Here is a 13,072-nt window from a genome sequence, read left to right as displayed (position 1 = left end):
ACCTTCCAACATGTGGAGGAGGCTCCCCCCACCCCAGACAGGGCTGGGGAGGGCCCCCCCGAGAGCCCCCCCAACACTTCTGAAACCAGGGCAGGGGTGCCTGCTGCAAGGTGGGGCCCCCCTCCAATACGGGAGGGAGCTTCTCCCCCCTCCGAATAGGGGCGGGGGTGCCCCCCCCAAAGGGCACGGAGGCGTACCCCTGAAATAGGGGTAGGTGTCCCGCCGGAATAGAGCGGGGGTGACCCCCCAAAGAGGTCGGAGGTGTCCCCTCGGAATAGCGGTGGGTGTCACCCCGGAATAGGGGCGGGTGCCCCCCCCAAGGGGTCGGAGGTGACCTCCTGAAATAGGGGTAGGTGTCCCCGGAATAGGGGCGGGTGCGCCCCGGGGCAGGACCCCCCCAAAGGCGAGCACCGCGGCGGGGCTCACCTGGGAACAAAGGCGGGGGGAGCGGGGGGGGCTCCGCGCGGGCGGCGGCTTCCGCGGGGGCGCGGCGGCCGGCAGGGGGCGCTGCGCGGCGCTGCGCGGCGGCGGCGGCGGCGGCGGCGGCGGCGGCGGCGGCGGCGGCGGGCGAAGACGATGTTCAAAAGCGGGCGGGGAGCGGGCGGCGCAGCACAGCGCCGAGCACCGCGCCGTCGCCATGCGCCTCCGCGCCGCCGCCGCCCTCTGCCTCTGCCTCCTCGGCGCCTGCCGCCTCCGCCGCGGGCTGGAGGCCGCCGCCGTGCGCGGCCCGCCGGCGGCCGCTCCCCAGCGACCCTCCGCAGCCGCGCCTTCCTCCTCCTCCGCCTCCTCCTCCTCCTCCTCCGCCGCCTCCCCCTTCTCCTCCCCGCCGCGGAGGGACGGGGCTCTCCGCAACGGCACCGTGGTGCCGCACCACTACATGGTGGCCCTCTACCAGCGCCTGGCCGGCCGCCGCGGCGCCGGCCGCCGCGCCGACACGGTGACGGGCTTCGCGGAGCGGGCGCGCAGCGGTGAGTGCGGGCCGCGCCGTGCGCAGCGCCGGGCACCGCCCGCCGCCCCCGGCCGCGGCGGCCAGGGGAGCCGGGCCGGGCGGCCGCGAGGGGACGGACGGAATGGGACGGGACGGCGACGGGGATGGGGATGGACATGGGGCTGTGCATGGAGATGGGCATGGGCATGGGGCCGTGCATGGGTTTGGGCATGGGGACGGGGCTGTGCATGGGGCTAGGGCTCGACTGCATGGGTTTGAGCATGGGTCTGTGCAAGGGTTTGGACATGGACGTGGGGCTGTGCATGGACATGGACATGGACATGAGTCTGTGCATGGGGATGAGCATGGGCATGGGGCCGTGCATGGGTCTGGATGTGGCCATGGGGCTGTGCGTGGAGATGAGCATGGGTTTGGAGACAGGGGCAGTGGTGGGGATGGGGCTGTGTACGAGAATGAGGTCGGTGCTGTCCATGGGGATGGGGCTGAGGTGGGGGGGTGCACGGGGTTAGGGATGCGATGGGGCAGTGCGTGGAGCTCGGGCTGGGGCTGTGCGGGAGGATGCGGGCGAGCATGAGGACGGGCTTGGGGCTGGCACTGGGAACGGGGCTGTGCGCGGAGCCAGGTCCGGGGATGGGGACAGAGGCTGGGGCCGGGCTGCGGGGCGCAGCCCGCCCGGCGGGACGGGACGGGGCGCGGGCAGCGCGGGGCCCCCGGCGCCCGATGCGCGGCCGGCCGCGGAGAGGGGCCGCGAGAAGCGCTGCGAGCGCCTTCGCCGCCCGGGCCAGCGCTGCGCGGGCGCGCCCGGCTCCGCCGCGGCAGCAGAGCGGCCCCGCGGCTGTCTCTTTTTTCCCCTTCATATCCGCGGATCTAATAATAATAAACATATATACGCATATATGTACATAACGATAAAGTGCATGTGAGCATACGTAAATGGTTATGCACGTTGCATCCTCCCGGCGAAGTGCCCTCGGCTGCCGGGTGGGGGGGGAGAGAAAAGAAAAAAAGAAAAGAAAAACTCCATCGAATAAAAGGAGAAAGCAAGGGGAAAGGAGGCTCCCGTCCCCGCCGGCTGCCGCGGAGCGAAGAGCCGCGGCCGGCGGCGGAGCCCCCGCAGCCCCCGGCCCCGCCGCGCTCCCGGGACCGTGTCCCGCCGGCGGCCGGGCACGGAGATGGGGTGGCTGCCGAAAGCCCCGCGGTGCGGCTGGTGGAAAAAGGCCCGGCACCGCGGCAAACCCGGGGCGGGGAGATGCCCCGACGGGAGGCTGGGCACTGCCCGGCTTGAGAGTGCAGGGAACAACTGCGCACGGGCTCTGGGCGCTTGAGAGCAAAGCGAAACCAGATGCGCTCTTCAAAGGGATCTCCTTATCTGCCCCTCGCCGGAATTTTACATGTGCTTTAAAAATAATAATAATAATAATAAGTGGCAGGGAGAAAAACATTTCCCAGGAGGAAGGCGGCGAGGGCTGGGGGCCGGCGGCGGTGCCCGTGGGCAGGGCTCGCCCCGGGAAGGGGCTGCGGCGCGGGGGCATCGCGAGTGGCGGTGGCTGTTCGCACGTCGGGTAAAAGCCGTGCCCAGACACAGAAGCAAACTTGCAACATTCCCAGATCAGATTTCTTGTTAGAGAGGGGAAAATAAAGAACAACCCTGCCAGAACTCGTTCATCTCCTCCTCCCCTTTTTCTGGGTTTTAATTCACAGCTAGGATATTTAATTAGCGCCAGTAACTGCAAATGTTTCTGTTTGGGCTTTGGATCCACCAAAAATAGTGGATTGGTTCTTTGAAGAGTGCCTCTGTCAGATACCCTAGGGCAGCGTGTGTGTCCCTGAGGTGTGTGCCCACATCTGCCTGCAAGGGAGTGCGAGATTTTTTGCAGTATTTTACTTGGTGGAAGGTGTGTGGGGGGGAGAGAAAAGTGGCGGGCAGAAGAAATCAGTGACAACCTGCTCAGTGGGGATGGGAGCGCAGTTTTGGCTGTGGCTTTCTGTGCCAGAACAGCAATGTGGCACAGCGATGTGCCCTGCAGCTGGGGGCACAGAAACGCCCGGGAGGAGGCAGAAAATCCGCCTTCAGGACACGGGGCAGAGCACAAAGAAGTCCTTTGCTTGCAGTGATTCCCCCCTCTTCCCCTCCTTGTTTTTTTTCCATGTCTCCCGCCGGGGTGATGCTACCTGGGCGCAGGGCACACAGCCTGCCTGTCCCCGCTGGGATGCTCAGCGTGCCCCGCTGCAAGGCGATGCTCTCCCCCGTCAGCTCTATGTCTCTTGCGCCTTTGTAACGAGAGCTCGGCTTCAGCTTGCTGAGTTTTTATTCTTTTCTTTTTTCCCGTTGTTTTTGTTTTCTCTCTGCCAGATGCGTCCCCCTCTGCGCCCGAGCAGAGGTACCTCTTCGACATCTCCAGCCTGCCCGAGGTGGAGGAGGTGACGGGCGCGGAGCTGCGGGTCCTGCGCGCCCTCCCCGAGAACAGGAGCTTGGCGCTGTCCCCCGAAGGCACCCTCCACCACCTCCTGCTCTCCACCTGCCCCAGCCGGGACGGCGAGGAGCCCCGGCTGCTGGACTCCAGGGCTGCGGACGTTTTGGATGCCGGCTCCTCCAGATGGGAGGTGTTTGATGTGTGGGAAGCCCTGCGGGATCGGAGGGAGAAGCCGCCTGCGGGCAAGCTGCTGTGCTTCCTGCTGCGGATCGTGTCGGATCAGTCGGGGCGGCTCCTGCCCCCGCGGCAGCTAGGGTTCAGCAAGCCCCGGCCGCAGCCCCACGAGAGAGCCCTGCTCGTCGCCTTCTCCCGCACCCAGAGGAAGGAGAACCTCTTCAAGGAGATCCGGGAGAAGATCAAGGCCCTGGGCAGCCCCCCGTTCCTGGAGCCGCCCGACCCCGGCCGGGAAATGCACCCCAAGCGGAGGAGGAGACGGACCACCATCGCCGCCCGCTCCGGGGGCAGAGGCCAGGGGAAGAAGGCGAAGACCCGCTGCAGCAGGAAGCCCCTGCACGTGAATTTCAAGGAGCTGGGCTGGGACGACTGGATCATTGCCCCCCTGGATTACGAGGCATACCACTGCGAGGGGGTGTGCGACTTCCCCCTGCGCTCCCACCTGGAGCCCACCAACCACGCCATCATCCAGACGCTGATGAACTCCATGGACCCCGAGTCCACCCCCCCCAGCTGCTGCGTGCCCTCCAAGCTCAGCCCCATCAGCATCCTCTACATAGACTCCGGCAACAACGTGGTTTACAAACAGTACGAGGACATGGTCGTGGAGACCTGCGGCTGCAGGTAGCAATTTCTGTGGCTCTCCCCCCCACCAACCTTCCCTAACAAACAGCCCAGCCCCATTTTATATATATAAATATATATATATAAAATATATATATATAGATATACATGTACACATTTTGGTGTGTGCCTTTCCAAAAGCCAAGCTAAGAGCAGGTGTCCCCTACCTTCCCGGGGCTGCCCCGGCCACGCGGCCAAGCCTGGGAGGGATGGGAGAGCCCCACGCTGCCCCCGTCGCTACACAGTGCATCCAGCCTTTAAGCGAAAGCGGAGCCGGCAGCAGGGTCTGGGCACTGCTAACCCTCCCGCTAGGCAGCGAGACTGCAGACTGCCCCCGCGGAGTCCTCCCGAAGCGAGGGAGACCCCGCCAGCTGCGCCGGATCTCCCTGCCTTGCCCGCTGCCGCCGCGGGATGCCCACTCAGCCTCCCGGCTCGGCCGGACCTGCTGTGCTTGCCCGAGCTGAGCCGAGCCCTTTTCTCAAAGATTTGGGGTTGTTTTTGCAAAATTGTCTCTGCTGGGGGGAAGGTGTGAGGGGACAGAGCGGTGGGTGGGAGCTTTCCTTTCTGGGTGTAAAAGGACTGGGGAATTTTCCTGCAAATGCTGTCTGCTAGTGGGGCGGCACTGTGCGTCATCCATCCGCTCAGCCCGGGCCAGATCGGCCTCCCGGCCGCGAAACTCGTCTGAGGGAGCCCCTGGCTGCGGAGCTGCCGCTTCTTGCCTCCGCTGTCCGCCCAGCAGCTCTCGCGTAACCGGGAGCAACATGCGCGGCTTCCCGGGAGACCCGCAGGAATATGGAGCCTCAGGAACCTGCTCCAAGGATTAGGGGAAAAAACCTTCCCCTCCAGCCTGATCTTGCACCCGGTGACTCCCTGCAGGGCTGGATCCCGCTACCGCGGGGGGCCGGGCGGCAGCTTTCCGGGGGCTGGAAGTGGCGTTTCTGAGGGAAGGTGCTGAAAGGGCTCCAGATGTGCTCTGTGGCATGGGCAGGCAGCCTGGCTCGCGGAGCAGCGGCCGCCTGCTTCTGCTGGGGGGGCTGGAAATCATTTGGTCGGGGCCTGTTTGCAGCTCGGGGGGGAGATTTTGGAGCCTGTCCTTGGGCACAGGAAAGAAGGTGTTGAAGCTGGAGTCAAATCAGAAATAGAGCTCATGTTCGTGGTAGAGGAGGGAACAAGACACTGCAAGGGCTTCGCGCAGTCTCAAGCGCGGCTGTCAGGTCCTTGCCCACAGGCAGGATGCGGCCAGGTGCTGTCCCTGCCCTGGGCTCTGCGTGATCCATGAGGTCCCCTTGCTTTCCCACTGCAGACACAACCCCCCGCACAGAGCTGGGCCCAGCGACTGAAAACATCCATCTTCCGCTTATCTGGAAAGACGTGGAGGTCCAGAGTCCCCCAGGGAAGACTCGCTTAATGTTGTTCCTTATTTTTCCAAATAATCTCTATAAAACTGCTAAGCTCCACCCTGCCTTGCTTCGGCACCGATTTCCGAGGCAGCTCCGTCGCTCCCTGGAGCGCCTGTCACTCTCCCGGCTCCCTGTCCGGCAGCCCCCATCAGCTGAGTACTGACATTTCGCTCGCACGTGATGGAGCCCCGCAGTCGGGGGCCAACACAGGGAAACCTCCTTTCCAGAGAGTTTTGTACAGCGCTGGAAGGACTGAGGACTTTTAGTGACTCAGGAGCTGAGTATAAATTATTCCTTTAATTTAAGAGTAGCTTTGCCGGGGTGCGCAGGTATGTTCTGGACTCTGGGAAGCGGCAGTGTCTCAGTCTCACCTAGGCAGCATCTGGTACCGAACTCACATGGTTTGCTTAGATCAGAGGTTTTATTTGCACAGACTTTTCTTCTGATGATTTGACAGATCCTCTCCCCAATGTCATTGTGTTTTACTGTCAGTCCAGCTGTTGCCCAATGAACATCAGTAGCTGCAGAAGTTTGCTTTTGGGGGGAGATAAATCACTGCTGGAAAAACTTGGGCTTGGCCATGAGGGGGCTTTGGATGTGGGGGTCTGAGCCGAGCTATCGGAAAGGGGGGACCTCAAAGAGCTCTGCCCAGATCCAGGCAGTCTCAAAGCTCAGAGAAGCCTTGGTGAGGGTCCAACTCCATCAGTGGAGAGAAGACCATGTAACATTAGTAATAACGACATGGACCCTTGTGCTTTGACAGGTGGCGGCTCCGGGGGGGTGAGCGCGGGGCTGGTAAATCCGGCGTAGCCCTGTGGCTCACGTGGGGCTGCTGTGGCTCCCCGTCGGTGCATTGGAGAGGACGATTTGGTTCCCTTGCTTGGCCTGAACGTAAATACATATCAGGCGTGGTGCCTGCTCATGCGGGGGTTGCTTCGAGCCAGAGGTTCGCGGTGGGGGGGGGAAGGAAGGAGCGACTCCGCACCCGTGGGTTTTCTCGCTCTTGGCATTTCTATTTTTGCCACTGTGGTTTTTCCAGCTGCACCTGGCTCCCTGCGGTCGGCGGCCCTGAGGGGCGCAGCCAGAGCTGGGCACCGTGCGAGGACAAGGCGCAGTGAGCGGCGAGACGGGGCAGCGGCAGCCATCTCAGCTGCGTTTCCATTTTCAGCATTAGTGCAAACATGAGCGCGAACAGGCTGTTAATGCGGAGGGATATTGGCTTGAGCAGCTCCGGAGCAATTTGTTCTGGCAATACTGTGTCATTTATAATACTACCGAGCTGCTTAAGGACCTAATTTTTCAATCACTGCTGGTTGCTTGATAGTTTTACTCACTGCTTAAACAATTTTTTTTTAAATGTTTTCTTTTCTGTTACTCCTTACCCTGTTATTTGTGGCGGAGGTTCATGGGTGGTTCAGATCTAGGCAAGACATGTAGCTCCTGGCAGCTGGTGGCCCTTAGCGAGCCTGTTGGCCAAGGTCGTGGCCCACGACCTGTCCCCGGGGGGGTGAAGGGCCGCGTGGAGGAGGCGCTGACGCAGGAGCCGGTGGCAGTGGCAGGGACTGGACGGGCCCTGGGGACAGGAGCCTCCTCAGGTCTGGACGTGCCCGGTGGGGACCAGGACACTGGATTGGGTCTAGCGACGCTTCCCCGATGCCAGTGGCAGCTGGCTCACGAAAACGAACAGGCGCATGAGGGAGCGCTGAGTGGTGCCACTGCCGCTCACCCTGCTCTTTTAGGGGTGCACCTACTCCTTCACCCTGCAAAACCCCTCCTGATGGCACGCTACCCTTTTTCTGCTTGCCCACCATAGGGGACCAAGGGAGAGGCAGATCCCCAGGGTCAGGTCCCTGCCCTGCTGGGGGATGCGTACGAGGAGGAAGAGGAGGCTGCAGGCTGGCGGGGATCGGGGCTGTACAGTCACACTATTAGCAGTACAACTGCCCTCGGGGGAAGGCGAATTGGCCAGCAGCGCCCCGCAGGCGACGTTGCTCCCGGGGGGATTATTTCCAGTGCAAAAGCCACGAGTCCTTCTTCATAAGCGCCGGCTGCAAAGGCTGCTCCTCCATTGCCGTACAGAGCTGGCACTGGAGGAGCGCGGGTTTGCAGCCCTAGCGAGCTGGGCAGCCTCGCTGGTGGGTTTTGCTCCCGGCTTTTTTTAGGCACTCTCCGTAGTGCCGTTCATCTTGCTTTGCGGAGCAGAGGGGCAGGCAGACTGAATGCTGCACCCGTGGGCGCGCAGGACACCCCGGCCAGCCCCAGGCTGGCCCTGCTCACCACAACACCTTCCAAAGCCGCAGGAACAGTCCCCAAAATGTATTTCTGAGCGGTCGCCTCTTGCCCAGGCTGATTCTTGGGCACCTTTAAGCATTATAAATAGGAGACTAGAGGTCGGACATGGACAAATGTGAATTCAGTAGATTCAGAGTGATTTTAATGGATAATTATAGGTTCTCAATCTTTAGTATTTATACAACCTTTCCAGTAAAAAAAAAAACAGTTTCCATGCAGAGAATATTCTCCTGGAGGATTTGTTTGACCTTCAGCACCATTTTTATCTGCAGGATATAATTACAGTGGAGCTAGGAATATTAAGCATTTGAGGAGGCCTGTGTATTTGTGCTTAGCTGGCTCCGTCCTCTGTTACGCGGGAATGTGATTGCTTAGGAGCCGGGAAACTCGCAGCAAGCCCACTTGATTCGAAAAGGTTACGGCTGTGATTCGGGGAGGCCCGCACCCCTGGGAGCAGAGCTATGCACGTGCCTCGCGTGAGGCCTGCTGAGGTCTGTAAAACCAAAGCACGCGCTGAAGCCACCGGCTGCACCGTGTCCCGGAGGCCACCTGTGCTGGGGCATCCCAAAGCAAGGGTAGTAACAAGCAAAATGGGTTTTGGCCCAATTTAACTGCCTGATCATCATGTTGATTTCTGGCCCCCCAAAACCTAATTCCTTAGAAGCAGAGATCTTATTTTCTTACTGTTTTTTAACTCTCTTAAAATAATGAGGCCCTCAACTTTTTAGCTAAGACTTTGAATCCAGTGGCAGAAGGGGAATGCCTGTTCCCTGGCACAGAGAGGGATGTTCGTAGGGAGGAGGGGTTGCTTCGGCCTCGCAACAGCGTCACCCTGCATAGCTGCGTCCATCTCGGCGGTCTTACTGCCCGCCAGCACCGGCGGATGGAGCTGTGGCCTCTGCGGCTGTTTGACGATGCCTGGCATACCTGTAAGGCAAAGACGGGAAACGTCCCGCTTTCAGTTAAAAGCAAAACCAGCAAAGCCCTCTGCTCAGCTCTGAGTCTCAAACAGCTCTGTGTATTTGCACTGTAAGGATTTTAACTCACACCTTGATTGCACAGCTCTCGTCACCAAAGAAAATTGCGTAGGTCTGCAGTGACATGCTGGTCACACTCCCTTTGCGAAACAAGCAGCTACTGTTACTGCTGACAGTTTTAGGCCCTTATCCCACAAACCCTAACACGTGTTTGGAGATACCCACCCGTATGGGCTCCCACCGGAGGGCAGACATCTGCAGAGCCGTGTGTGGGGCAGCGATCTCGCAGGGAGCTGATGCCAGCGGCTGAGGCACCGTGGGATTACGGCTGGGGCACCCCGGCGTGCTGAGGGGTGCGTGTGGCCTCACTTTCCCAACTCAGCAAGAGTTTTATTGTCCGCTTCAGACTGACCTGCTTGTTGTGTGCAACAGCAGCATCTACAGTTACTCATATCATTGCAAAAAATGTGTATGCCAGAAATACCAATCCACTGACAAGCTTACTAATATAGCCTAATGCTGGAGTGAACCCTGCGGGAAACATACTGGCTTCCTGCCGAGCACGTCGGCAGCCCTGAAATAACGGGGCCTGTTCTTTTATCTGCGCTGGGGCGGCATGGCCCTGTGTTGATAGAAGAAGCCTGCCTGTGGGGATGACAGTGACAGTCTGACGCCGCTCACACAGCATTAACCTCGGAGCGTTACCCTAACGGGGCCGTGCTGCCAAACGCCTGCTAAACCAGTTCTTTGTGCTAAGCTATGCACAGGCTGGATTTGGAAGGCTGTCGGCCGCCACGGGTTATCGCATGGGCCCCGGATGGGCAGGTCGACCAAGTTACTTGCTATCCTCACCCAGTGTCACAAGTGTCCCAGTTGCAGTGTGAATTTCGCCCTTCTCAGTAGTGCACCACCCTCTAGTAAGGTATGTGGGCACCAAAAACATGCATGGGCAAAATGGAACTGCATGCCCTAAGAGTAGAGCCGTTTTCCTTTAGCTCACAAAGATGGAAAAGATGAAGAGGCCACAAACGTCCCACGGGTGTCAGGCAGAGCAGCTCCCTGGGGAGGTGCTTGCAGCATTGTCCCTACCACCCAGGGCTGTGTCCTTGGGCAAACCGACAGGGAGGAGAGTTGGGGACTAAACCTCCCATGGATGGGGTGTTACTGATGGACAGGAGCCAGCGAGCAAGGGTGGTGGGGCCACATTCTTCTGGCCTTCCTGTCTTTGAATGAATCACCAGTAAAAGATTAGGATATTTTAATGGATCGGTGTATGTGACACTTCAGAATTTGTCATGAGCTGCTTTCTGTCTTCCCTGACAAACCAGCTGTGTTCAGTCTTTTAATGCTCTTTATTCATAATATAGTGTGTTGCTAGGTACACAGAAATGCACGGATATGTCTGATATTCAGTTATGATGTTTCGGCAAGTGTCCTGAGAAATGCACGGATATGTCTGATATTCAGTTATGATGTTTCGGCAAGTGTCCTGGACCTCACAAAAAAAGACCAAAAGTTGGAACTTCCGCTGGTGTAAATCACCAACCAGGGACCCAACCCTACATCTCTAAGGGTATTTTACAGCCTTGCACCTCAAAGCATGTGTAGGTTATGAGACAACTTCTCCCTTTTACTGGCACCGGTATTATAGTAGTCCTCCTTAATTTATTGTATTGGAGAGGAGTCTGATTTACACGGTGGTGGGAAGAAATCATGGTCACACTGGCTGTGTGTACTTATGTATAACTTTTGGCTGAGTGGAATAGGAACAGTGAGTTAGGAACAGTGTTGGACAAGACAGCATTTTCAAGTAGATGGTATCGAAAATCTTAAATCAAACCTTAATCTCAGAAATGGCCTGAAGTGAAAACTAGCCATTTTTCAGTGTCTGGGTTTTGCCCTTCATTTTTTTTCTCATCACCACTTCTAAGTTCATTTTTATGTTTTGTGAGTTCTTTTTTATGCTTTTATATTTGTGTCTATATTTTGAGTTTTCACTATAGGGCGCATTTAGACTCACTTGGCATTTGATGAGGAAGGAAGGGAGAGAGGAAGGAAATGCTAAATCTGAGCAGTGTGAGTGCAGGGCACCGTCTGTGGCCTCAGGCAGCCAACTATGTGGGATATATCTAGCTAGTTTGAAGTCAGTGGGAGTAAAGGATTCACTTATGGTGAATTGAAGTGCTTTTCTGATTGAAGGTTGGTGTGTTTGGTTCTGACCTCCCCTCTGTTTTACGGTGGTATAAATCTATACTAGTGCTGCCCAAGTCTCCATCAACAGAGGAGCGATGAGCACGAGAGCATGGGCACAACCCAGCCTCCCTGGGAGCCATGGTGTTCGCTTTGGTCTCAGTCTGTGGAAAGATGGTGGTGATCTTCAAGGTGTTTCATTCACTTTCTCCATCATACCTTAAAAAAGGAGAAGAGAGAGGAGAGGTGCAGGAGGAAAAAAGAAGAGCCTGAGTTTAGGGTAGTTCATCCCATCATGGGCTGGGCATTGTGGGGAGGAGGATGAGCACCCCGGGGGATGGCCCTCCTTTTTTTGCCTAGGTTCACTGAGATGAAATCCTGTCTCAGAGGCCCGTGCCTGTGGGATGACACTGCTTATATTCGCCTTGTTTGCTGTAGGTAGATCAGTCTGAGGTAGATCAGTCTGTGGGTTTTTAAGTAGCACCTGAAAAGAAGGGTCTGAGTTTCTGAAGTGCTGAGCAACCCATGCTCCCATGAGCCTCAAAGCCACGAGTGTGCAGTGCCTTTGAAATCCAGCTCCTACCAGCTCCAAAGAGGTTCAGGGCTCTTAACTCGAGCCTTGCCCATCTGGAGTGACTGGCCGCATGTTGCACGGTGGCCACTCACTGAAAAAGCTGGTGGCAGCTTCTGCTGGCAAGAGTTGAACCCGTTTCTCTGCCAGCCACACTGGCTCCATTCTCGGAGCTCCCCATTTTCAATATGCAGCCGGGAGCGATGTCCGTCCTGTTCATTTAGCCAGTTTGCTACGTACTACACATCCTATCATCGCTTGTTCTTTTTCTGAAGTGAAGTCAAGGCTCTCTGGAGCTCCCTTGGCAAAACGAGCCTCTCTGCTGGTCAGTCATGGTTTTATTTATATGTTCTTTTCTTTGATTAGAAAGGAAAATATCAAAATGACTCATGTTTCCAATATCCATATCTCTAGTAATTAATTTTTTAAAGCAATACTCGTATCCCTGTGTGTGCCTCTTAACTATCCATGTATTTGTTCAGCTTTTTCAGATGTGAGTGTGTGAAATATCTCTACGAAAGATAGCTCTGTAAGTGATGGTGTAAATGCATTGTTTGTATGTATTCTAAAGTTTAAATAGATTGTACATATTGGATTGTAAATGAACTGTAAACAGCAATCTATATTTTCTTGAATATATTATATAGCAGTATATATTTGTTAAATAAGTATTCTTGTATACTCTTCAATAACCTTTTTAATATTTTGTACAGATAAGTTTATTAAATATTTTATTGATAAATAGCTCTCCGCAAGATTTTTCTTTTGAAAACTTGTGCATGTGTATTGAAACCAGACAGTCCATTTCAGAGCATCTTTCATAAGTCATATGTACTTCCTGCTTTACCTAGGAAGTTAAAAGCAAAAATGAAAAAAACAGGAAAACAGGCTGCAGAACAGCAAGGGTTTGCCATGGAACTAGCAACAAAAACTACTTCTTTTCTTCATGTTTCTGGATGTGCTGTAGATAGCAGAGCACCTGCCTTGAGCTGTAGCTCTCCGGCTCCAGCCAACTAAACAGGATTCTCCCCCTTGACTTGAACAGGAAGCCTTAGCGGCTCAGAAGCGTTAAATTAGAGGGCTAGATACAGAAACATTAAATTAGACGGGTAAATACGAGAGCTGGGGTGAAGAATATTGCCTGCTCAAGTCATGACTATGGTCATAAACAGCCTGTCTGATGGTTTTGGCTTGAGCATAGGCTGGTCGGGGACGCTTTTTTCAGGTGGGCTGTCGCTGTGCTCTTCGCTGGTTGGCTAAGGGTGGAGGAGAGGAAGAGAAGGGCCTGAGTTCAGTTAGAGCTGGGCATCCAGCGCCCATCAGCACTTTCGGAAATTCCACTTTCAAGCTGGACTCAAATTCCTGGACTGAAGCACTTTGCATCTGACTTGGCCTCTGGGAATACCTGGCTCCCTTTACTT

General features: G+C 56.6%; 1 protein-coding gene across 1 annotated transcript; it reads left to right on the top strand.

Moving 5' to 3' along the window:
- Positions 1–584: 584 nt before the first annotated feature.
- Positions 585–12,395, top strand: GDF7 (growth differentiation factor 7). The gene is made up of 2 exons (XM_026092328.2): positions 585–968; positions 3,303–12,395. Exons 1-2 carry the CDS (start codon positions 638–640, stop codon positions 4,223–4,225), a joined length of 1,254 nt encoding a protein of 417 aa, XP_025948113.2. The 5' UTR covers positions 585–637; the 3' UTR covers positions 4,226–12,395.
- The last annotated feature ends 677 nt before the right edge of the window (positions 12,396–13,072 follow it).

This window comes from Dromaius novaehollandiae, chromosome 3 (genome assembly GCF_036370855.1).
Source record: "Dromaius novaehollandiae isolate bDroNov1 chromosome 3, bDroNov1.hap1, whole genome shotgun sequence".
Taxonomy (NCBI): Eukaryota; Metazoa; Chordata; class Aves; order Casuariiformes; family Dromaiidae; genus Dromaius; species Dromaius novaehollandiae.
This window is presented reverse-complemented; position numbering and strand designations above follow the sequence as displayed.

What these genes read in the sequence shown, in the direction of transcription:
- GDF7 (XM_026092328.2), top strand. Translation starts at nt 638, where the DNA reads ATGCGCCTCCGCGCCGCCGCCGCCCTCTGCCTCTGCCTCCTCGGCGCC. An exon ending in CGCGGAGCGGGCGCGCAGCG is followed by an intron (nt 969 to 3,302) that starts GTGAGTGCGGGC and finishes TCTCTCTGCCAG; the next exon opens with ATGCGTCCCCCTCTGCGCCC.